Genomic DNA, 26304 nt, shown 5'->3' with positions numbered 1-26304 from the left:
ACCCCCGCGCCTCGTCGTCCTCATCGCCTCGGTTTCCCGCGGGGAATTAATGCCAAGGCTGCCGCCGGTCAGCCTTCCATTGTTTCCTCACGAGCGGCGCGGCGCGGCGACGCACCACCTCCCGCCACACGTACACACGGCGCCCATACCCCCCCTCCCCCGCTATATAAGCAGCGCCTCCCCTCGCCTCCGCACCCCGCCCACAGCCGCCGAGCTCTCTCTCCCCGTGCGCCGCCGCCGCCGAAGTTCCTCCCCTCTCTCCCCGTGCCCAGCCGCAACGTTGGGCGAGAGGTTCCTCGGCGATGGGGCGGCGGCCAATGGCTTCGGCCGCGGCTCGTTGCACGAGTGGGAAGCCTACCTACTGTTTGAGGCGAATGTCCCGGCGCCTTCCGACATGCGCGCGCCGGGGCATTGGAAGCTCAGCGCCGGCGGCGTCCCCATTCCCCCGCTGCCAGACATCACTGCGCGCGCCGATTACTTCGCCGACGAGGTCGACCGCGTGCGGCGTCGCTGACGGAGGAGCAGCGGGCCCTCCCGCAGTACGCCGCTGGCAACCACGAGGCGTGGGCGGCGTACTTTCAGCGCCGGCAGGCGGCGCGGCTGGCCTCCACCAACGGGGCGTCGGTGGTGCGGGGGACGAAGAACAGCGAGGGCCGCCGCCTAGGTGGGGTGCCCCCGGCCGCACTCTCCAAGTCGTCCTCCAGCACCTCGAGGGCGGCAACGACCCGCAGATGACGTACCCTGACACCTCGGCCGCGCGCCGGAGCGGCGGCCAATGGATGCCAAGGAGAACCGGCTCCTCTTCCTCCTCCTCTCACTCCTCCTCCCACTCCTCCGGCTCGCCGGCGCTCTACAGCGTCAAGGCCGAGCCCGCGGAGATGCCGCTCGAACGGCGCACCCGCAGCGCCGGCGTCGTCATCAACGAGGGCGGGCGCGCCTCCTTCTCGGCTCCTTCCCACTTCGTCAAGCCGAAACGGAGCCGGGGCTCGCCACCGTAAAGACGGAGCCAGGGCTCGTCGGCATGAAGGAGGAGCCAAGGCTGGACGACGCGACGGCTTTAAAGTGGGCGCACGAAGACTGGGCGCGGACGGAGCTGGAGCGCCTTGCCCTAGAGTAGTTCGCCGCTCGATGCCGTGGCCGCGACGAGGGAGGCGTCGTCGTCCTCGACGACGACGCACCACCACCAGTCCGCCAGGGCGACCCCGGGCAGGGGTCCAGCAGGGGCGGCCTCGTGAAGGAGAAGGACGACGAGGCCGCCGGCGACAACTTCGCCTCTCTCAGCGCGTTATTCGACCTGTAGTCATGTTTATTATTATTTTTAAAGTATTTTATCTATGTAAAAACTATTTCAGTTCACCAAAGTAATGTACTGTTTTGCTGAATATTTATCCCATTCACCAAATTTTAATCAAATAAAATGTTTGAAAAAGTTTAAAACAGGCGCCTGGGGCCGACCCGGGGGCGTCGGCTGGGAACCTGATCGCCCCCATGCCGATTTTACCGCCGGTTCGCCCCCAGGCGACGATTTTTCGAGCCGCCTGGGGGGCAACGGCTGGAGATGCTCTAAGCGATGGCAATCGCTGCATTCGACATAATATGCAACTATATTTGGTGTGGCTAGGTGACCATAAGTAACCAAATAAGTTTAGAAAAGAAAAGCATAGTAACTACTGTACTTCTGACTTGTGCTCAGCGGGTTGCTAACTCCATCCTATGATTCATGATATAAACAGGTTTAGAATGTATGCCGGTCGAACACTTTCAGGTCTGATAATCAGTATAGAGAAGAATACAACATGTAAAATTTCAAACTGATACTACTAGATTTGGTATGGAATATTCAGCCTAGCCAAAAGTGCGAACATTTGTCCCACACATTATTTTCTATAGGAACAATTCAAGTGTGACATGTAAATATGACTCGAAACAAAGTTGTCCTATAGCTTCATCTGACCAGCACCACCTTTGAATGAACCATATAAAGGTCTCGACCTCCTGAAGCTGAATATATCAGTTATTCGATGCGAATGCGGTGGCGGAGCATCATGAACAATCTTTTCGTACTCGGAGGCATGGAGACCACCATAGATTTGTATGCTAAGGATCTTCTTTTCTGGCGCGCCAACCTTGACATGATTATCGAAGAACTCTATCAGCTCTTCCTTTTTAAGCTCCTCCAGTGCAGCAATCTGCAATTGCAGAAATCCAAGCATTCAAAAACAACACCCCAAAACAGAAAACGACTACTTTTTCCTCAAAAAAGAAAACGACACCCACAAGCACAACACATTAAACAAATGAACAAGTCTACATGACCCCCTGAACGCTAAACCCAGGTAACCAGCCCCCTAATGTTTGTAAAAACAGTTACAAATAACCTTATTCCACTATATTCTAAGTTGCCTCACAGGGTGGTTTTGTGATGCACAACATGCTATTCTCTCCTTTCACTGTTCAATTCTTCCTCACTGACACGGCAAGCAGCTGCAGCCCATTGTTCATATCCATGCAGAGTCAAAGAAAAAGCTGTGCACATCGATGGAGCAGCTGCAACCCACCCCCAAAGCCAGCAGACCCAGCCAGTGACAGCCAAATCCCTAATCTGACAGGAGATGGTGTGGATGATGGAGATTGAGTGCGGTGGGTGATCAGTAACTTGATTGTGCACTCTAGTTTGATGAGAAGGATCTGACTGCTTCACTTCCTGTCCAAAAAAGGCCATCTGCCTGTGCTGGTTAAAATGATGGATGCAGCCGATCTCCCTATCAGCCCTTCTCTGGGCATACAGACTGGACGGTCATTTTTGTCTCACCTACCTTGTACCCGTGCTCATGTGGTCTTCTTAAAGCTCCCTACACAATGTCACCTCCATGTCCCTTTGCCTCTCATCTCCACGACCAATGCGCCACGCAGTGACATGTGGGCCTCTCTCATGTCAGCTCCAAATCAGAGAGCTTTGTCACATGCCACATATGCAATCCGCCTCCCCAACCATACGAGGGGTTGTAATGGTTTTCAATACTTCATAAGGCTGGTTACCTGGTCTTGTAATTCAGAGGGCTATTTTGGCGTCAAAAAACAGCAGGGTTCAAGTACAACTTTCCCTCAACAACTAAGACATACCTCTGCTTCCTTTCTATCAAATTTCAGTGTTCCTTGAGAAATCTCCCCCCAAAAGAATGCTGATTCCTCCCTTATGTTCTTGTATTTCTCCCGTTTCATGTCAATGAGAGCATTGACATTACTCTGCAAGTTGAGCCATACGTTGTTTAAAATGAATGATTAGACAAATCTAAGAAAGCTACAGCATGCTGTCAATGAATATAGTTCCAGGGTTCATCTAACCTTGAATTCTGCATCAGGCATTTCGTGTAGTGTGACTTCAAACATGTTGAGGAAAGCTTCAACCCTGGCATCCAGATTGGATGGATCCTGTCAACCAAATTTATTAGCACAGGAGAATAGCTACGTGAATGGAATTTTGACGGAAAATATATGTACCTTCACGGTTGACTGGATTATAAATTGCAACCCGCGGACTCCTGAATCATTTCTGGGTAAATAGAATTGCATGGTCAGCTATAATTAGTAACATTTATACAAAACCAAAGCAAAGAACATAGTACATTATTACACAATTAAGAACACAACCAAAACAAGGGCACCATACCTCTGTCTAAGCAGTGCTATGTACCCAAGTTGCTCGACCGAACGTAATTGGTGAAAAGCCGGTTGCTTAGCTACAACAGCAAGCAACTGAAGTAGGACATTTTGTTTGAGATCGTCCTGATGAATCTGCAGTAAGGGAAACATTGTTATAGCATTTGTACTTTGCCTTGTGTTGCATCTATCTTTTCACGGAAATACTACATACTCCCTCATCCAGAAATACTTGTCGGAGGAATGGATGTATCTAGACGTATTTTAGTTCTAGGTACATCCATTTTTATCCATTTATCTGACAAGTATTTCCGGACGGAGGGAGTATTTGAGATACTACAAAGATGCGTATGTCACGACGCGTATGTCACGAAAGAACTTAAGTTCGGAAAGTAAAGAGAAACCATAAAACTAAAGAGTAAATTGTACTTTCGACCACGTAAAGTGACACGATCTGCTCTTCGCCTAGCTGTTGCAAAAACATGCACATAGCATGAGTGGATACAGGATAATATTGCACACTGGACCAGGTTCGGTTATACTCTGTGGCAAGGGATACCGTGACACTGAATGAGCAAGGATCATATGAAGGAAGGCACATCTGCCCATTTGCCAGGGCACCAGGTCTCTCAGTTCATAGCTGCCACCCCCCATCAACTTCAGTCAGAGGTGCACTGTGTCACCACCACCAGTGGTGAATGTCACCCTAGCAAGTAAGGCAAGTTGGAGGAATCCAAAAGGAAGGCTCATGGAGTGCCCAGTGCGCCATCACTGCATAGCAAGAGGGCCACAATGGCACCCAAGTGCCTGGGAAAGGGCCATTGCCCAGTGGAGCGGAGTGCAAGCTACACACTTGTTGCATTAGGTGCCTGTAGCTAGGGCATTGGGCCCATGACAGCAAGCAGCTTTACTCACCATCGGACGACAAGACACACATTTTGACAATCAAGCGCCCAGATCACCAATGCTCGCTGACCACGACCTCTCTAGTCTGAATACACAGAACATTGTTGAGCTACCATCCTGCAGGCATTATGAACCCTCATCCCAGGCATTCGCCCCCCTCAGCATCGCCCCAGAGACATTCGTCGGCTTGCATGCTGCTTTTCTGGAGCACGTGTAAGTCACCGCAGGGACGCAACCCCAGTCGCCAGTAACCGGCAAACCAAGCTGGTTCGGCAAGGGTGCCAACACGTCCACCTTGAACCAGGGGCTGACTGCTGGCCTGGCATGTCCTGGTGCAGCTTCCCATGGACCTATAGCAGCAGACCAGCAGACCCCTGTTGGTTGTTCTATCACTACAGATAGAGTTATCCACATCCAATAGTGACGGCATCACAACCTTCACAAACCGCCACCCCTTTGGGCGTACAAGTGGGGATGGACATGGGCTTTCTACCTTCCTTGACTGCGCAACTTCCACGATGCTGGCGAATTTGTTAGCTGCGTGAAGGCTCCATCTACAACTGTTATCTCGCCGAAGGCTAGGCGCACTAGAGGTTCATTGTGATTTGAGGATCACCAGCCAGCTTGGCAAGCTCAATGCTGAAAGCTATAAGCAATGAACTTACTGTGGAAGCTTGGCCTTCTCAAGGATGAGCAGCTTTTAAATGAGACACTGTATCTTACCAAAAGATATTGACGCGATCACCAATTGCTACGGCTGGCTAGTGACGCCGATTTCGACTTGTGATCTTTGGCGCTCTCCGCCGTCAGTGAGCATGAATTGCAGAGGCTTAATAGCTGAGGCCCAGTTCAGTTGTGTGGAACATCTGTGGCCTTAACACTAGTGCGCGGTACTTAGCTGTGAGGACTCTTCTACGCATGACAGCGCATTGATAACATGTTTGCAGGAGTCTAAATTGTCAGTTGTATCTCATTATGTTGTCTCTAAAACTGTAAGAACGGATTTTCATGGTTTTTATTAACTAGAAGCCTCAGATATCAGAGGGAGATTGCTGTGGCATGAATAGGGAGACTTTACAACTGTTCGGACTTTTGGTTGCGTTGGCTAGTGCATGAAGCTTAACAACATCCATATGGCAACCAATAGTGTTATGACATCTCTCACACCCAGGAGCTGTCTGGATAGTTGACATGCATGGACAGCCCACAAGAGGATTCCGACAAGGTTGGATTTTCGTTATTTTTTAGCCGAAGTTAGTGGTCTTATATATTATAAACCTTTGCTTCGCTTAGTGGAAAGGTACGCAAAGCTTTTGCACATTCTCTAAGAAATCATGACTAATTTAGTCTCCTGTATTTTTCTGTCGTGCTCTTCACTCCATTTTTTGGTTCTGTAACGTATTTATTTCTTTCTGTTATTATTGTATGCACTCATGCTATGTTTGAACTTTCAGCTATCATATTTTCTTTTGGTTTTGCCACTTCTGCTCAAAACAATGAAGAACAAGCAGCTGCAAGAAGGTAAACCTACCTGAATATAATGCAGAAGGGAAGAATTTTCATCCTGCTGATTCAAGCACATTGCTGGATAATAATACCTCAAACCCCTTTCAAGCTTAACAATTCGCTTTGTAAGATGCTGTGACGGTGGTAATGATTTGCAAACACTTGTGGATGAATTAAACAATATGCCTTCAATATGCTGGACAACACTTTCCGCTTCGCTTGGTTCAATATTCCCTACAATCAATTGCATGCACAATTAAGAATGACATAGAGCAATACAGAAAAGCAAATCATTTTTCAATAAAGTACTCTGTTTTAAATTATAAGGCTAGCACATACTTCCTCCGTCTGGAATTAGTTGACGCCCAAATGGATGTAACTAATACTGAAATACATTTAGATACATCCGTTTGAGCTGTTGGATAATCAGCAACTACTTTCACAGGAGGGCCAAAGGCCAATACATATACATGTGTAGGGTAAAGTGCAAGGGACCCCTTATACAATGGGGATAAACCGAAAAGGGCTATACACATCTAACACCCCCCCTCAAACTCATGGTGGATCGACAACACTGAGTTTGGAGAGAAGAAAACTATGCTGCGCTCGAGTCTGAGCCTTCGTGAAGAAGTCCGCCAACTGTAACTCAGAGGGCACATAGTGAAGAGCGAGAGTCTGATCCTGCACAGCAGCACGCACAAAGTGGGCATCCACACCGATGTGCTTGGTGAGCTCATGCTTCACCGGGTCACGCGCAATACTGATAGCACCAGTACTGTCTGACAATAAGGGAGTCGAGGTAGTAGCAGACACACCAAAATCCTCAAGTAGCCACCGTAACCAGATCACCTCAGCCGTCAGCATAGCCATGGCTCGCAACTCAGCCTCTGTACTCGAGCGAGAAACTGCAGTCTGTTTCTTTGTCTTCCAGGCAATAAGAGAGCCACCAAGAAAGACACAATAAGCAGATAGTGAGCGTCGATCAGAGGGATCACTAGCCCAGGTAGCATCAGAGTAGGCCTGGAGCTCAAGAGAGCTGGAGCGGGGAAAGAAAAGGCGCTGAGAGATCGTGCCACGAAGATATCGTAGAACACGGAGGAGATGACTATAGTGGACAGAGGTGGGGGCTGAAACGAACTGACTCAGAATGTGGACAGGATAGGAGATGTCAGGACGCGTAACAGCAAGATAGACAAGACTGCCAACAAGGTGACGATAGCGAGTGGGATTAGGGAGAGGGTCGCCATCAGAGGCACGAAGCTGAACGTTGAGCTCCATGGGAGTCACAACTGTGCGCTCATCACCGAGAGCAACGCGAGCAAGAAGATCCTGATTATATTTTTCTTGGGAGATGTAGAAGCCATCAGAGGTCGAGGAGATCTCAATCCCAAGAAAATAGCAAAGTGGACCAAGATCAGTCATGAGAAACTGGTCGCGAAGGCGAGCCTTAACAAAGGCAATGTAATCAGAGTCGTCACCAGTGATGATCATGTCATCAACATAGAGAAGGAGAAGAGTCCGACCACGAGGAGACGTGTGAACAAACAACGCGGGATCATGATCACTGGGCAAGAAACCAGCGTCAGTCACCACAGAGGCGAAGCGCTCAAACCAGGCGCGAGGGGCCTGTTTGAGACCATATAGGGAGCGGCGAAGTCTATAGACCATACCATCAGGAGCATAGTACCCCGGTGGTGGCTGCATATAAACCTCCTCACGCAACTCGCCATTGAGAAAAGCGTTCTGAACATCAAGTTGAGAGATAGACCACTGACGAACAGAAGCCACAGCAAGGAGAGTGCGGACAGTGGTCATGTGGGCCACAGGAGCGAATGTCTCATCATAATCGCGCCCCTGCTCCTGCTGAAAACCACAGGCCACAAGACGAGCTTTGTAGCGCTCAAGAGAACCATCGAAGCAAGTCTTAATCTTGTAGACCCACTTGCAGGTGATGGGACGGACACCGGAAGGAAGGGGAACCAGATCCCATGTGCCAGAGCGCTCAAGAGCAGCAAGCTCTTCGACCATCGCAAGCTGCCATTCAGGCTGAGTCATGGCAGCCCGATAGGAAGTGGGCTCAGCTATAACAGAGAGACCATACCGATCAGGGGAGTAGCGATCAGGCGGGGGGCGAGGCCGAGCACGGAGGTTGTGAACCGGGGGAGGCGTGAGAGGAGGTGCACCAGAGGTGGAAGGCTCATCAGAGGAGACATCCTCAGTACGAGATCGACGAGTATAGTGGAGAGGAAACGGTGAGAGAGGGCGACAGACTGGAGAGGATGGTGGAGAGGTGGAGGAGGAGGATGGAGAAGACGGGGTCGGTGGTGAGGGAGAAGGAATGAGAGGTGCCGGAGGAAGAGGTGACACATGAGGCACATAGCAGGGTGTATCGGGAAGGAGAAGGAAAGAAAGGTCGTCCACAGAGAAACTCGAGGAAGAAGAACGTGGGTAGTAAGAACGAGACTCGTCAAAAGTCACATCACGCGAGATGCGCAAGCGACGACCCACAGGATCCCAACATCGATAGCCCTTGTGCTCATCACTGTAGGCAAGGAAAACACACTCAACCGACTGAGCAGTCAGTTTGGTGCGTTCTCGGGGGGCAAGAACATAGCAGACGCATCCAAACATACGAAGAGCTGAGTAGTCAGGAGGGCGACCAGTGAGACACTCCATAGGAATACCACCTTGCAGAGCAGTCGATGGCTGAATGTTTATGAGATAGGTGGATGCGGAAACAGCCTCAGCCCAAAAATGGGGTGGAAGGGAAGCAACAATCATCAGCGCACGAGCCGTCTCAAGCAAATGACGATGCTTTCGCTCGGCAACGCCATTCTAAGCATGAGCACCAGGACATGAGAACTGGGCAATAGTACCCTGTTCCGCGAGAAAACCACGCAACAACTGAGAGATATACTCTCCAGCGGAGTCAGCACGAAAAGTACGAATGGGCGTGGCAAACTGGGTGTGAACCATGGCAGCAAAACGTTTGTATATAGGGAGAACCTTGCTATGAGATTTCATGAAGTAGAGCCAAGTGTAGCGAGAGAAATCATCAATAAACAAAACATAGTAGCGATGACCACCTTTCGAATCAAAGGGAGCAGGACCCCAGACATCAGAATGAACTAAGTCAAAAGGACGCTGAGATACAGACTCACTAGTAGGATAAGGTAACTGAGTCTGTTTGCCAAGTCTGCAACCATTACAATGTAAGGAGACATCTCCAGATACAGACCCTAAGAGGCCCTGACGAACTAAAGAAGACAAGCGAGAGCCACAGATGTGACCAAGGCGATGATGCCACTGCTGGAAGGACGCAGACGAAGAGGCAGCAAGAGCATGAGAGCTAGCAGAAGTGGTGGCAGCGGAAGGAACACAAAGCCAGTCAACCTCCCAAAGGCCCTCTGACTCACGGCGCCGGGGGCCAGCACCAACCAAAGCCTTGGTGCGACGATCCTGAATGGAGCAAGAGTTGGTATCAAGAATGACACGACAACCAGAATCAGTAAGTTGGGCAGCGGAAAAAAGATTCATGGTAAGGCGAGGAACATGTGAAACACTCGGAACAGAAAAAGATTGAGTGGAAAGAATACCACGACTAGCAATAGGAAGAGATGTGCCATCGGCAGTAAGAACATTAACAGGCGAATCAAGAGGTCGGAGAGAAGACAACGCGGAAGAATCAGAAGACATATGAAAGGAGGCTCCAGAATCCAGAACCCACGAAGATGTACCTGACTGTGTAGATGCCGGTGATGGTGAGGAAGAGGATGCAGTCACAGCAGCAGCAGAAGCAGTCGACGAGGAGCCTGAGGAAGCAAGAAGAAGCTTGAGGCGAACAATGTCCTGGTCAGTGAGTGACGGAGTCGAGGAAGACACAGGAGTCCCGCTGGAGGAGGAGCGCCTCTGGTCTCGCTTCTTCTGGCGACAATCAGACTCTGGGTGACCAGGCCGGGAGCAGTAACCACAGACGGTGTCACGGCGCGACGTGCCCTTCTCAGCATAAGGAGGACGGCTCACCCCCCCCCCCCCCCTGGAGGAGTAGGCAGGAGCGGCGGAGCAGTGAGGCGAGCAGACGACACAGGAGCCCGGGCGGCCAATACTGACGGAACCAGAAGCAACCCAGCAGAGCGAAGGCGGGTCTCCTCAGCACGAAGCTCAGCAAGTATCTCTAAGATAGGAACACGACCACGAGCAAGCAAGTGAGCACGACGAGGCTCAAACTCAGACCGGAGACGAGATAAGAACTCATGGACCCGCTGAAACTCCAGATCAGGCCGAGTAGTCTGACAGCAACGACAGGTTCCACAAACAATTGTCCGAAGAGAGTCAAGCTGACGCCAGATGGCAGGGCACTGTGAATAGAACTCATCAACAGAAGAATCACCTTGCTGGAGTGCGTGCTCCTGGCGCACCACAGATAGGTAGAGAGCATCACCAGAGGGCTGATAGCGCTGACAGAGATAAGACCACATCGCTGCAACTGTGCCAAGTCCCATGAACTCGGAAGCAAACTGAGGGAGGACACTCGCAGTGAGAACAGCAGCAGCTCAAGCATCATCATTGCACCACTGAGTATAAGCAGACAGATCATCCCGGTACACAGAGAGAGCATCGGAATAAGCGGATACCTGCTGATCATAAGCATCAACCGCAGCATCATCCAGAGCCTTGGCAGCATCCCGGTCAGCCTGAGGAGCATCGGCAGCAAGGACCGGCGGCACAGGTGGGACTGGGGCCACCGGCGCAACCGGGCATGGCGGACAGGGGACCTCGCCAGAGAGAACACCCCACAGAAGGAGTCCACGCATATGGATGCGCATGAAGCCCACAAACTCAGCATAGTTGGTGCCGTCAAAGATCACCGAGCACCGAGGGACCGCGACATAGCCCGAAGAGGACATGAGGAAGTCACTCTGCAGCCTCGTTTTTTTTAAGTCAACGGACCCAGAAGAACTCGATCTGGATCGAGGGATCGAGCAGAGGCGCACGGAACAGCGCTAACCAAAAGGGGGGGATGGGAGCTAGATCGATCCACAGTGGGATCGAGATCCCGCAGGTCCCGCAGCTGCTGGACGAGGCGGCCAGGCGGGGCAGCTCCAATCGAGCAGCGCTCGCAGCCGTTCGAGCCAGGCGGGGCAGCTCCAATCGAGCGGGATAGCTCCGAACGCGCAGCGCCCGCAGCCTTGCGGGACGGGCCGGCCAAGGCGGCGTCTGTAGCTGCCAGGCTCGCGGCTGCCGTTCGACGGCGCCGGACTGAGCAGCAGCCGAGCGGGGCGGCGGCCGGACTGGGCGGCTGCCGGACGAGATGGCGGAGCGAGACGGCGTCCGGCTGGGGAAGTAGCAGAGCCGGGCCAAGGGGGACAACGGCCGGACAGCCGGAGAGGCAGTGGCCGGACGACCGGAGATGAGTAGGCTAGGAACGGGGCGCACGGAGTTGCAGCGTGCGGGAGGAAGGGGCTAGCCTAGCATCTGATACCATGTTGGATAATCAGCAACTACTTTCACAGGAGGGCCAAAGGCCAATACATATACATGTGTAGGGTAAAGTGCAAGGGACCCCTTATACAATGGGGATAAACCGAAAAGGGCTATACACATCTAACATGAGCGTCAGCTAATTCCGGACGGAGGGAGTATAAATTAAGAAGACTTAAGTTGGCAGGATGAAAGAATGATGCCCACGAACATGACATATATTGTGATTGGAAAAGAGAGGGACATGAACCAAATGGTCAGAGGTGAAAGTGGGGATTAATAGGGCTGCTGTGTGGTGGGTAGTACCCACCTGTTGTAATAAGGAGTAGAAAGAAAATATAATTAGAGGGGTAAATATGTAAGCTAATGCTAAAAACTTATTGTGTGCCCTATAACTTTAAGGTTAACTTAAATATGCACCTTAAAATCAAAATGGAGGGAGTACCAAAGAAAGATAGAGAGAACAATAAAGGCATCAAATAAGTTAATGACCAAATACAGGGATGTTCCAGTCTAGTATTGACAAACCTGCAAAATAGCACTCTATAAATGTCTTTGCCAGCATACGAGGCAAGAAATCCTCTAAATTGCGAGCTTCAAGATTAGAAAGTGCAGCAAGTTCTTCATCCCAAGGCCAAGTTTGCTCCTCCAATATCAATGTGCAATTGTACATTGCTTGCTGATATGGCTGCCGAAATTTAAAATTCTCATATCCCTTCGTCATAGTTTCCTGGCAACAGCAACAGAAGACAAATCCTTTCAGATCATATAAGATGCATATTATTCTAGCTTTCATTGCATCGCTGGGAAAGCAAACCATAAAAAAAATCACCAAAATGAATTGCAAAATGTCTGAATGCTCATTTTTCCTCTTCCAGAACACCCTATACTAACCAAAACCATGTTGTGCTTAATCAAGTTAAAATTCTACAGGTCAGGTGTGCATATACAACAGCACCCTTTCGTTTGGCTGCTCATAGCTACTCAGTTATGTATTCTCTGCATGGAAATATAGTAACACATAACCATATGTGCCCATGTATATGCCATAATTGTATTGCATACATACTCGGCTTCACCAGCCAAATACCACCTTTGTACAAATAATCAAATACAAACATTTTCTGTCCAAAAAATAACCTAATAAAAAAAGAGCGCCAGATGATAAGTATTGTTCTAATCTTCGCAAGGTGCATTAGTGCACAGAGCTAGCAGTAACATGATTCTAAAGTACTCATGTGTATTTTAATGCAACAATATATTAGCATGTAATATGAATTCATCGATGGTTGAGGAAAAGAGCATTCACTCCAAGCAAGAACAGTTCCTGTAGGGAAGGCCCCCCATATTAAATAACAATTATAGTAATAAAGAAAAATATAGCTCCACCAAGTTCGAAGGCAATAGATGGTGTTTTCCCAAGTTCACTTTGAAAAAGTATTGATAATAATACACACGCCAAAAATATTATCTAATTACTGCATTTTCCACAACAGAAGTAACTCTGGCAAGGATTAACGAATCACCTACATGTTATCTGATTTCCCTACCCAGCAGAATAAATAACAACAGAACTTGCCTCCAGAGGACAGTTAATAACCAAAAATCAGAAAATAGCTTATACTGCAACACTGGGTCCACTGGCCATTACCTTTATCACAGAAAAGCGGTCAATCTTAACTTCAAAGTCTGCAATTTTGCCAATAACAGTGTCCAGAAGGGTTCTCATTTTGTCATTATAGCCAACCATAGTAACCTATAATCAATCACAAATATTGGATGCTCAGAAAAAAAAAGAGAATAATTTCAGTAAGACACATATCATATGCACACTATTGAATAATAAATCCCGAAACATCCATGATCATAAGTAAGATGTATGCATACAACCTGACCATTGCTTTTAATAATAAGTACAATTAACAGGAACCACATGTTAGTTTGCTCGATCCTTTCCACCATAAGAACTATTGTGATGTTTCCAACACTGTATCTTATGTGAAACTTGGTACATATAAGATATCTACCTTGCAGTGGATGACCAGAGAACAGACATGGATGTGAGAACTTGGGGAGCTAAGCTATATATTTTATTTTATTTTTGAACCGGGCTAACCCCCTTTCCATTACAGAGAACGGAAAAGGAGCTAAGCTATCTACAGAGGAGAGAAATATTTTTCTTGTTTATTTCATATGGATACACTGATATCCATTTTTATAGGGATGACTAGACTTGAGCACTAAGAAATGATCTGTAATGGAAGAGATCTCTATTACATGGAAACTAAAATATATCTGCAAGGAATTAACACCAACCAGGAAGCCGACTCAAAGTGTCCAACTACATTACCATATGGTTGCTACAACAACTAACACCAAATCATCATCTGAATCAGCAATGAAGAAAAAAATAGTTTCTTCTACAACTTAAACATAACTAACCTGAAAACCGGTGTCGTTCGGCCTAACAGCATAATAAAGACCAGCAACTTCAGCATCATAAGCTAAAAGCAAAACAAAAGTAGCTGGATTATTGCAACAGGCAATGAAAAAAAGGGGAAAATAATCAGGAGATAGCTCTGCGCAGCATGAAGCAAGAAGTCATCGGGTGACTATGTGCTTTACCCATCAATGTTTCACGTATGGAACAGCCTTAGGATGACTGTAGGCACCCAAAAAAAAAATCTTAACTCCACCAACCCCTGCCCCGTCCCACAATTGTTGTCATATATCGATCTACCACTTGAAAGAGCAGATCATAGGGGTAGTGTATAAACAGAATGAAACAAAAATCTTCCTACCACATGACCTATCTGAAATTGACTAACACAAATAGAAATCTAGATATTGCTGGAACAACTTAATCAACTATGCAGTAAGAATAATGCATTAGAAATCTATAAGTTACTGATACACACCATAATCATTCAAATAATCCATCAGCAACCTAGTGAATACGTCAGTAAGAACTGATGATTCAGGGGAGCTATTGGACAGAGGACAGTGGAAATCCATCTTGATGAAGACCTTGGGTGTGAAGAACATTGTATCAGGCTTGTACCACAATCTGGAAAACAGTGTTTTCCTCAGCATGCAAGGAAAACTTGTCTGAATAAGCCAAAAAGATGAAATGTCAGTTTATAATAATAAAATTAGGTACATAGTTGGCTGAAAATAAATACCTTTTCCTCAACATTTTTCAATGAGAGATCAGTTGGAATGAAGATATTAGGTTTTGGCAGGTGTAAATCTTCGTTGGGAGCATTTTCTACCCATTTCTGCAACACAAATATTTAACATAAGAAGCTATATTTTTTCTGTATCCAGGAGTTGGAGAATAAAATAAGAAGCATGGCATCCAAATGTCTACCTACCTGCATAATGGAAGGAGGCACTGCTTCAACACAATATGACGTACCATACCAAGGTTCTGTTAAGTCTGTATGCCCTTCAAATAATTTTGACTCCCAGAATATTCTGAAAGGAGATAGAGAAAATAGTCAATGTTAAAAAAATCCCATAAGCAAATATGTATTTGGTAAAGGAAAAAGGAGAAAAGCAAACCAAAGGTAGGAATAAATTCATGCTGCGGAAAAGGACAGAAGAAAGCGCATGACCCTTGAACGGATCAAGGAAAATTTGGGACTCTCAAGGGTTTTTGAATTAAATAACAAAATTAACATCCACTTTTTTGTGAGAATAAACATCATATTTATGGTAATTGGAAATCATCTTCAGTGCATCATCTTTCTGGCTATAGCTTCTTTTGCTAGAAAAGAACCTTACTAACATTAAAAAATGTCTTATTGTTCACTAAATCAAGACAAAAAATGAATCTTCATCAACAGCTACATGTAACAATCTGCCAAATTCTCCTTCAAAAGCTGGAACAACCAATTGGAGAGAAACATAAAAAGAAATACAGGATCCTTTTTAATGTTAACCATTGAAATATGTAACTGAATCACAGTGGCTGGTACCCATTTCTGCCAAAGCATTTATGCATCAGATTATCGTCATGAATCATGATAACTGACTTATAAATGACACACTTCATTTTAGTTATACTGGTTGAGAAGTTCTATTGGATAGTGGCTACATGATTTGCTTATATGCTCCCAATAAGCCATGGAAATAACTCTTATCTTTTGTATACAGGAAGAAAGTATCTTTAGATATCCAAATGTGGTGACCTCTAGGAGTCATCAAACACAAACGATTTTATGAATGATGTATTATGAGACCAACAAACTTTGAAAGGTGAAGGGAGAAGCAAATTTAAGAACATGGTTTCACATTATTTCCCGATAATAGTGGACTGGAGCATATAACTGACCTAAGTAACAAAATCATCAGCTTTTAACTAGCATGTGTTGAGCATAGAATGAGCGTGAAAATATCGGTAACTTCATTTTGAATCAGAACAGGAGAGCCTGATATGGCAACTTGGCAAGAGTGCTCTAAATGCCTACCTAACATTCTCTGTAGTCAATTCATTTAGCACCTTCTGAATAGCATCTGGTGAAAACTTTGATGGTACAGACGACGCGATCAGCCAATCTTCTGGTGGAAAAATCTACACAGATGAACAATTAGGAAAAACATGAGAAATGGCAAAAATCAGAAAAACTCACATACCACTTATGAAGAAACATTTTGGCAGAACTAATTGGAATGGAATTAGAACGTTCCAATTCAAAAGAACGTTACATACATATCTCAAGAAAAAGCTTCAACATTATTTTATTGTGCCTACACTGGAAACTACACACGAACCTACATGTGTAACACAAACCGATTATTTTCCAGGAAAGGCAATTAAAAAAGTGCTTCAACCAGAACATTGGTTTGCACTCAATTCTTTCCCACACAAACATGCGACTGATAAAACAGAATAATAGGGAACAAACTGATAGTAGAAAGAATGAAAAAGGCAACAATCTATCTATGCATTATAGCACTCTCATGGAATTAGCGCATTGCATATCCATCTGATTAAAAAAACCTAAGCAATAATAAGATTTTGAGTGAGTTATCTCAGAATTGTTTGCTCTCAGACAACACATTTAAGGTGGAACAGTTTACTCAGAGACAAGCAAGAAAGAATCCAGGGCGCACATGCACGCAACAAGAAATAAGAATTTGAATAGTCAAAAGACTATGGAATTAGATTGTGTCAATTTCAAACTTCCTACATGCAAATACAAACAAAAACATGACTCGTGATAATATGAGGAGATACAATTTATGAGAACCAGGCAACATATATGTCCAAAGAAACAACTAGAATATACCTGCATGTTTGACGAAATATTGACAACATAATTGCTAGGAGGGCTCTTGTCTCGATAGTGGAATCCCGTCTCGCAGATGGCTAGAAGCTTCACAGTCCAAAAGAAAGTAACGCAATTAATAAGCATCAGGCTAAACGTAAAAAAAAAATCTATGTGATGCCTAAAATCAGTTCAGTCATTACCATTTACCAGTCCGTAATATGTTTCCTTTACTCTAGTTTAAATTGTTAGTGATACAAAATAAACTGTTTCAAGGCAGCATACATGTTCCGTTTGAGTAATAGAAAAGATGCAACTTATATATCCTCAGTCCAAATGTGCCAACAGCAGCAATTAGGAGATACTCGGTTTTAGACCTAAGTGAAGGCAGCGGCTAATTAATACTGGTACGTATCCGAGCAATCGATCATGCGGTGATTTTTTTTGGGGGGGGGGGGGGGGGGGGGGGGGGGGTGTTAAGTTAAGGAGGCTTATCACAGATGAAATTCACCTCATCAAAAATCCACTTCGGAGTTCCAGAGGTCTGAAGCAATGTAATGTATCTGAACAGCAACCCAACGACATCCTCCATGTGCTCTATCATCAATGATATCAATTATCAAATAGGCGTACCACTCACAATTCAAAATTTCAGTATCAAATGGCCTTTCTTGAATGAGAACTCACCATGGCCTACATCTGTGAGTTGTATAACGACACTGAAGAAAGAGAACTCATAACTCCAATCCCCTTCCCCTGCTTCCAAACTCATAGCCCATCCTGGAGAATTTAACAGAATAAAGAGTTAATCCGGGTAACCACTGTGAAATATCAGAACAGATATGCTTCCATAGGTGAAGAATGACCAAGTAAATCATATCAATCAACGGAACACCAAGTTGAGAATAACACCAACAGAGGGATTTATATAGCAGTAGCTCCATATCTGAGGTTTTACTTTCCACGTATTGCGCCTGTGGGATGTATTTGCTCTTTCCTTTGTTGCATGTTCGAATAATAATAATAATTTAACATTCAACTCTGACACTAAACACCATATTAGCCGCTTAAAATACAAACTAAAAAGAACTAATGACTCAATAGACTTGATATGATGCTCAATACAAGAGAGAAAATTGACTTTGTATGTAATACCAACTGAAAGCCAAAGGAGTTTTTCTATATACAGGGAAACCCAAGACATTATATTAAACTGTACAGCAGCATGTACAAAAGGATAAGAACCAAGCTATGGCCCGATAGATTGAGACACTAAGCCTAATTAGAAATCAGTCACCCCACAACTGAAAGATCAACACTTTCTTGAAATCAAATTGCATTAACCATCAGTGCATGCAAACCAATAAGGCATTAGCATAAGCAGTAAAGAAAGAGACAAAATTTAGACTCCCTAGTAAATCTTGCCGCATGCTGACAATAACACTTGATAGGCTTCGTCTGCGTTTGGCATTAAGGTGGATTAAAATAATCCCGTCAGGCCCATCAATTTTTGCCTATTTTAGTGTTTGTTTGACCACATTTTGAGAACTTTTACTGCTAATTTCTACGACAGATTATAAAATAAGCACAGCACAGCAGAATTCAGCAACTGCAAACTTATATTAACAATACACGCAATTCTGGAAATAAGAAGCATAAATCTCGTTACTTCAAATAGCCAAGAGGCTTACCCAACTTTTTTAGTATGTAAAAGAGAGAACCTTCTCCTTCATGACCGATTAGATGGCTCACATACTTACAAGGACCTTCCTTGTAATGTCTAACATTTGGAGTGATTGGCCACAGTATTCGCAAAGTATGACCTTGTTTTATAGGAACCGCTTTAACAAGGATCTGTGAGTTATGAGCTATCAAATAAATCTGATACAGTGGTGCACTTGAATTGTAAATTCATTGTAGGCAAATGTAAACCTGCAGATCTTTGCTTGAACATGGATGACCAGCAAAAGAAAAGTGCTTCCTCCCAACGTTCTTGATATCACAGAACTTACTTTCGACAAGGGTTTGAATGTTGTCAAGACTCTCTGCAAATACAGGAGATATAAGGCGAAATCAGAAAATATGGAGAATTTGTAAGGAAATGAAAAAGGTTGTAACATGGTCCGACCAAAAACCTTTTCCATACACAACAAGCTGCATCAAGTTGGCTGAGTAGTGTGAATCATAGAAATTAATAAGCTCAGCCCTTGTGTCCAATCCTTTCTCCTTTGGTTTAACCTCCAGTGTGTCCCAATTTCCTACATGATGCATGGGCAGAAAATTCGTCAGAAAACGACAAGTGTTCACCTTTTCTCCCAAGTAGCAAAAATGTTCAGCTCACGTCAAAACTTCCATGACTTTTCATAACTTCCATGGCCCTAAGTGTTGTCTATGTCTCCAGTTTACAGCTTTGACCACCAATAAATAAAATATTAAAACAATTGTTTAGTTTCGATGACCATTCTACAGAAATAAATGTTCGTACGGCCACACTAAATCCATCCACATATGTTTGTGGTAAAATAAATCAAAGTTTAACTGCACTATACCAACACTTGCTTTAGGGACAGAAGAAGGGAGTACCACTGACGATAAAAAAAATGAGGGCATTGTACACCAACACAAAGCAATCGAAGACCGGTTATTCTCAAGGTTGCAGTGAAGTACAACCGCCGTCCTGGTTTATTAGTCCCCCCGTATTTAGGGTCATATTTTGACTAGGATTTTAACTAATAAATATATGTTATACATAGCAAAAAATAGTATTATCGGAAACTATGTTCAAATACAAATCCAACGATATGATTTTTGGTTACATGCATCAACATTTTGTTAGTTAAATCTATGGTCAAAATTTGGCACAAAATACGAAGGGGGCCAATAAACCAGGACGGAGGTAGTACTTTTCTTTTGCTATTAACAAGATTGTAATGTTTAAGTGAAAGTTACAACAGTATGGCTTTGTTTCGTGCGGCATTACAAGATTTTATAACTGAAGCAGAGGTAAAATCTAATGTCTTCCTGAAACAACTTCTCATGTAGTATTTGTGACAGTAATATTAAGATAACATTATAAAGATGAAATAAATATTAGGTTGCAAGACAGAGTATAGTTTCAATGTCCCATGGATGCATAAAAATCAGACACTGGGCATTGATATGGAGCTAAAATACCCACCAGTGCTGAACTTGTGATATGGGTGGTTATTGGAGCAAAGATGCTTCTGGAGCTGAAACCAAAAGAGCATAGATGAGGAAAAGAAAACAAAAAAAAAAGTCAATGGCATGAAATACAACTGCAAGCACCAAATTAGGAAGGACTGCTTAGTGCCTACAAAAATTGGACAAAGTGGTCGCAATGACACAATCACATGCAAAACGAAGTGGCCTTTGGCTGTACCAGTAATAGGCACGAGACAGGTCGTGCTTAAAATGGTTTACAATGTGCTTTAGAGTTCAGACTGGGCATTTAAGTATGTGTAGATAGGTGTATTATCATCTTGTCAGAAGATTCAATTCCGAAGATGGACTTCGGGTATTTATCCTGCTAGACTGGGTGTTTGTCGTTGCTATACCCATTCTTCCACCAGACGTATCGTTTTCAGAGGGATATGTTCCCCTTATCCTCATGGCTATCTCAGCCAGGACTATAATCATTATAATCACGGTAGAGCCTTAAGTTGTATTAAGAACACTTTTTTGAGTGATATTAGTCTTAATGAACTAGGATTTCTTACACTGTGCTCTTAAGGATTCCCAGATAAACTGAGCCCAGGAAGCTGTTTGAGTTCAGCATATAAAATGATAGGCAGTCTTAGTAACAAAAATGAAGAAGCACAAGTAGTACAGGACACATAGCAATTCGCTAGTCACATTGCATGGCAAAACAAATACAAAAGTTCATCCTATTTCTTGCAGGGAGGTATGATAGAGTATCAGAACTTGAATATTAAATTATCATCAACTCATTATATCCTAGCAATGAAGAACCTTTAGAATGAGTGATACACATATCATTCATTTCTGGTTACCCAAATACCTATAGAGCAAAGACACTTGGGGTTGAGGACATTGATACCTCAATAAAGGTAATACAGGACATAAGTTTTAACATTTCTGGCTGAACATAACGCCATGCTCGTAGCAAGATAAATCACAAATCAAACCAGATATAAAACCATATGTCAAGCACAGTTGTCATGGGGAACAACTGCATTGTCCAGTGATGGAACACCCATTAGGACCAACAAAGCTATCCCTAAAAAGTGAGAAACAATTAAAGTGACTCTAAACTCTGGTTATTTAATTATTAATTACTCTGTTGAGGGCCTTTATTATAATCACAGGTCACAACCCTCCAAACAGTTACCAAATGGTACACATGTTTCTGGAAAGGGTCCCTAGCTTCATGGCATACACAACAAGGAGAAAATAATTGAATTGCAATATGATACTTTGAAAACATTTAGTATGAAACAGAGTCCAAAATTGTTGAAAATGATTACTGAATTTAGTAAAAAATTATTGTCACGACTCCAAAATGCCAGAATACCATCCAACTTTAACAAAATAAGATTTCTATCAGCAAGCTGTTTGTTGATTCAAATAAGCCTGAAAACTGGGAGTACCTGACTCATTCGCCATGGATCTGACAATAGATTTTTCTGGTTTTCTGCCATTGAAGAAAAATAGAAAAATTAGAAGCTGGTCCTCATTAGAATCAGCAGAACAGGTAAGAGACAACATATACCAGAGTCAACAGCTTTTATTTCCCTAAGGGTTGCATCAGGGGACATCAATGGCTTTATAAAAAATTGTGCGAACCTGAAAACAAGAGACAAGATGGAACAGGAATTAGCTTTTGCAAAACAAGGACAAGAAGGTAGAAAGAAAGAAACAGAAGGTACCTATCTAAAGCATCATCCAGGCTGTCATTGTTCACATCAAAATAGAAGTTTGTGTGTTCAGAGGTTGTAAAGGCATTTGTCGAACCACCATGCTACAAGAAACACACATATTAGCTAGCTAATGGTTATTGATTAATAACAGAGGATCCACCTAAGATGGTAATATCACTGTATGAACTATGAATCTGAAAAATAGCTAAGCCTCCAAGCAGAAGCTTTCCTACTAGCATTGTTGATGGTTTACAAGGCTTGACCTATGCCTGGCAAAATACCAGTGGTATACCATATGTTAGGACTTAGGACCATAGTTTAGGCACTGCCACAGCAGCAATTTTCTCACTTTACTCAATAACAGGACACTGTGGCCACATATCTCTGAAAAGAACTATATATGGAAACCAACCAGCACCCTATGATGATAAAATCATAAAAGAAGACAGTCCCATGATCAAGCAGATAATAGATTAGTTGCCCAAATTTTAGTCTATTCTGATGCCTGCTGCTTCTGGATAACTAGAGTCCTTAAATATAGAATTGTTTTGCAAGGATCACACTATGTTCAAACTTAGTCATGTTGCTGTTTTTCTGGGCTACTGAGTTGTTTTGAAGCATTTCCACTTTCTGAAAATCAGCTTCAGCTCAATCAAACACATTACTACCACGGTGATACCAAGATCAGTTACAGAGAACCTTTTTTAATAATATACAAACTGGAAAGGTGGAAATTTTACCCCTGGCAAACTACGTACCTCAGCGATGTACTTTGAGTAACTGTCTTCTATTGGATATTTTTCACTCGCGTAGAAAAGCATATGCTCTGTGGAAGTAGAACCAGGCATAAGCATGTTACAGATTAAAAAAATGCACAAACACCCACACACTAGTACTGGAACATACATGTCATGGAGCTTTTTAAATGCCAGAATATAAACCAACAAGATGAAAAACAATACAATGAGATTTATACAGTAGATGGCGGTGCACTGGTACACAAAAAGTTACATCCTAGAGATAGGGGATATGGAAAACAAGTTTAAAATATAGCATGCACAATTTGTGGCATCTACCCTTAGGTTTATTTTGCAGGTCTACTTGGTACAGCTAGTTGTAGGCGTCAGTTATACCTAGCCACTCCTCACCACATAATCTTTGAGCTCCTGGGTCATTATTACGTATTAGTAAGATGCTGCGTTCAACATTCTACCGGGAGATGTCAATTTCAAATTCAGGCATTCAGTTGCAAGCGAATCAAGTTCTCTCATGGCCATGCAATATGTGTTTCGCTGTTCGAGTTTGAAGATGAGATGATGCTAGAACTTTACTCTAGGATGTCAAGGGGAATTGGCTCTTGTAGTTTGATTTCATCACCGAAATCCCCTTTATCCAAAAGGGAAATATGCAAACCTCCAGCCAGTCAAGAGGCCAGGCAGCAAATTGAAGAAGTGAGTACCATGCTGATGTATGAACATCCAGAATTCTGTTTCTCTCTCCTTGATTATTTATGTTACACGGACTGTGAAAAGAACATGCACGTCCAAATTGGTGCCGACTTGTATCTGTATTTACTTATTCGATGATTAATGTAGTGCTAGAGGTTACTCTACTGAACAACCCAGAAGCACACACATCCCAATATATCAGGACATTCTATAGCAGGAATCCCAATTGAAAAAAAGCCTTTCATAACAAACTAGCAAATTGCAGTGATGGGCCACACAGGTATAAAATCATAACAAGAGCAATAGCACGGCAACAGAGAGACCCTCTTTCAGGGGGCTGTTGTTGGTTGAACTGGTACGCTGGGCTCCAGCGAGGGTGAAGTTGTTGTTTGGCTTGCTTGCCAAAAGCATTGCTGCGCTGATGAGAGGCTGGCAAGGCTGGGCTTGCAAGACCACCCGCGTTGTCTGCTTTGCGACCAATCGCAGAGACCATGACTCACCTTCTCACTGGTTACCCCTTCTCACTAACCCAGTGGCATGAGGTCCTATCTTGGATCGGATCCACTGCAGTGCCTCTGGTTATCAGTGAGGACTTCATTGACTGGTGGCTGCGGCCCACCCGGTTCACCCCGGCCGCGATGCGCAATGGCACCTCATCACCATGCCCACAGCTTGGTGGATTGGAAGCATCACAATGTCGCATATCACCAGTTCGCTCGGCACAATCAAATCTGAGACGCAGTTGTGGGCGAGGGCAGGGGCGGTGGGCATCCCAGGACTGCTACTACCTAGCTGTGTTGCCTTGTACTTTGGAGCTCCTAGTGAACTCTTTTTCTATCTATCAATGCATCGAGACTCGAGTTTCTGCGTTTTCACTCACGAGAAGAAAAGCCACGGCAACTGAGAAATCGAGGCTTTTAGGTCGCAGCTGCAGTAAGATTTTCATCACTATCGTGTGTAAGATGATCCCTGACGACTAACTACAGAAAAAGCAGCAGTATCTAGCATGCCCCTGGGTGGGTGTAACACAACAAGCCAGAGCAGAGCGCTCACCGAGGAAGTGCGCGAGCCCCTCCATCCCGTCGGGATCGCAGAAGTACCCCACCGAGACATTCATCGACGCCGCCGCCTGCAAACAAATCGCGAATTTCAGAATCTGGACGAAACCAAGAAGCTGCCACAAAACCCCGACCCGTCCCGATTGGAGAGCGAGTGAGCGACTGGAGCTGACCTTGTCGGTGTCGGGGTCGCTGATGAGGAGGCACTCGAGGGCGTTCGGGAGCACCACGCGGCGGTACCCGCGCCTGTCGTTGCGGGGCTTGGTGACTTCGACCTCAGCCTTCGCGGTGGCCAGCGCAGCGGCGCCGTTGGCCGGCTCGGCGGGGGCGTCTACCTCTCGCAGCCTCGAATCCATCGCGTCGCCGCCCAGTCGTCGTCGGCGCTAGGGGAGGGCAAGTCTTGCGAGGCGAGGTAAGTCTTGGGCGAGGCTCGCTGCTCGGGTTGGTTTTAGGGGCCGTTTGGATCGCTGCCCTCAACGCCCAAGCCAAAATATCGGCGTTGACTGGGAAGTGGGTGTCTGTTTGGATTACTTCCGATTCTTTTGGCACGTCCAGGTCCAGCTCGCCCGCACTCCCTTCGTCTGATTCCACGCCAAATTGTTGACGAAACCAGGGTACGAACCAAACAGCCCTGATTTTTTTTTCGGGGGTAAAAGGGTTGTATTACTCAAGAGCATAGAAGTTCATCCCTACACAAGCTAGGGATGTTAACCGGGCCAGAGCGGAGCCAAACCACCGTACAGTCCTCCGTTCTACCAAAACAGTCCTGATCTTTGAAGCCGCAAATTGGCCCTTTTTGCTAAAACAATATAAGGGCATCTTCAATAGAATTTTTTTTAGCAACATCTTCAATAGATGATGTAGAGAAAAAAAACTAACTTTTACATTTTCAAGGCCCAAAAACTCCTCTCTAACAGATAACGTAGATGAAAAAAATTGCATCGTCTCCTCTCGGAGATGTAAAATACAACACCTTTGCATCTCCACCTACAGGAGATGTAAAATCCGCGGCCGCGCCAACCGCCCAACTACCTTCATTCGGCTTCCGCCCGCCCACCCAACTCCGTCGCCTACCGATTTCGCTGAAAATCGACGTCGCTGCCGCCCGCCCAACTCCGTTGCCTGCCGATTTTGCCGAAGATCGACGCCGTTGCCGCTTGCCCGCCTGATGGCCGCCCGCCTGTCCCCCGCCGCCTGCCTCGCTGGAGTAGCGACGGTTGTCCGCCGCAGCCGTCGATTCGATTTTGGCCGCCACTTCGAATCGAAGTTTCGTCGGAGGTCCGGCTGTCGCAATGGCTTCCACGGCGCGGTCGTGGATGGGCTGGGCTTGTTCCGAGCCTCGGCCCACCGCTGGAGGTATGGGGGGCGTGCCACGCCCCCCGCTCGACGGTTGCCCACCTCCTCGTTCTTCCCGCCGCGTGAAGTCAGACGCCCGCAACGCCGAGCTCCCACCGTTTTCTCTGTCGGGCTCTGGCCGTCTCCTCTTCCGAGCTGCCGCCACCAGCCGCACAAGCCGTCGCCGAACGGCTGCCCAACCCGCAGCCAGTCGATTTCTTCCACCCCACACGAAAGGTGTTTGACGAAATTCCCCCAAGGTAAAAATCGAGCAAACTTGAAGGTTTTTTTGGGGTTGAAGGTGGAGTTTGACGGTGATTTCCGCATTGTAGATGAGCTCGTGCGACTCCTCTTTCATGGACGATTCCTCGTCGGATGAGGAATTTGATTTGATCGAAGAAGAGAACATTGTTATGCTAGTGGCGATGCACAAGAGGAAGAAGTCGGAGCACGACGGTTCTGTGTATGGTCGTGAGTTCATCCGGAGAGAACGGGTTGACGCGCACAAGAGGTTGATGCGCAACTATTTTGGCTCACCGCCTATTTTTTCAGAGAGGTACTTCCGACGCCGATTCAGAATGTCCGAAGATTTGTTCATCCATATTTGCAATTCCGTGAAGTAGCATGACAGATCCTTCGAGTAGACGACGAATTTGTTGGGGAACGTAGTAATTTCAAAAAAATTCCTACGCACACGCATGATCATGGTGATGCACAGCAATGAGAGGGGAGAGTGTTG

General features: G+C 45.4%; 1 protein-coding gene across 1 annotated transcript; it reads right to left on the bottom strand.

Moving 5' to 3' along the window:
- Positions 1-1697: 1697 nt before the first annotated feature.
- On the bottom strand, positions 1698-24795 carry LOC109743057 (insulin-degrading enzyme-like 1, peroxisomal). Its single transcript, XM_020302138.4, has 26 exons — positions 24404-24795; positions 24226-24301; positions 22483-22550; positions 21734-21825; positions 21577-21650; positions 21455-21498; positions 20005-20056; positions 18962-19084; positions 18759-18871; positions 18518-18680; positions 17514-17606; positions 17338-17423; positions 16848-16934; positions 16026-16129; positions 14928-15030; positions 14736-14831; positions 14472-14661; positions 13996-14057; positions 13205-13309; positions 12082-12283; positions 6098-6306; positions 3671-3795; positions 3502-3553; positions 3346-3432; positions 3124-3246; positions 1698-2189 (listed from the first exon to the last, which is right to left on the bottom strand). Exons 1-26 carry the CDS (start codon positions 24584-24586, stop codon positions 1938-1940), a joined length of 2964 nt encoding a protein of 987 aa, XP_020157727.1. The 5' UTR covers positions 24587-24795; the 3' UTR covers positions 1698-1937.
- Between the last annotated feature and the right edge of the window lie 1509 nt (positions 24796-26304).

This window comes from Aegilops tauschii, chromosome 2 (genome assembly GCF_002575655.3).
Source record: "Aegilops tauschii subsp. strangulata cultivar AL8/78 chromosome 2, Aet v6.0, whole genome shotgun sequence".
In the NCBI taxonomy this organism is placed as follows: domain Eukaryota; kingdom Viridiplantae; phylum Streptophyta; class Magnoliopsida; order Poales; family Poaceae; genus Aegilops; species Aegilops tauschii.
The sequence above is the reverse complement of the archived record's forward strand: the minus strand, read 5'-3'. Positions and strand labels throughout refer to the sequence as shown.

Excerpts from the sequence above, each read along its gene's own strand:
- LOC109743057 (XM_020302138.4), bottom strand. The coding sequence starts at position 24,586 with ATGGATTCGAGGCTGCGAGAGGTAGACGCCCCCGCCGAGCCGGCCAAC. Across the intron at positions 18,872-18,961 it reads GCTTGTTGTGTATGGAAAAG|AGAGTCTTGACAACATTCAA; the intron begins GTTTTTGGTCGG and ends CTGTATTTGCAG. Across the intron at positions 17,424-17,513 it reads ACTCACAGATGTAGGCCATG|AGCACATGGAGGATGTCGTT; the intron begins GTGAGTTCTCAT and ends CATTGATGATAG.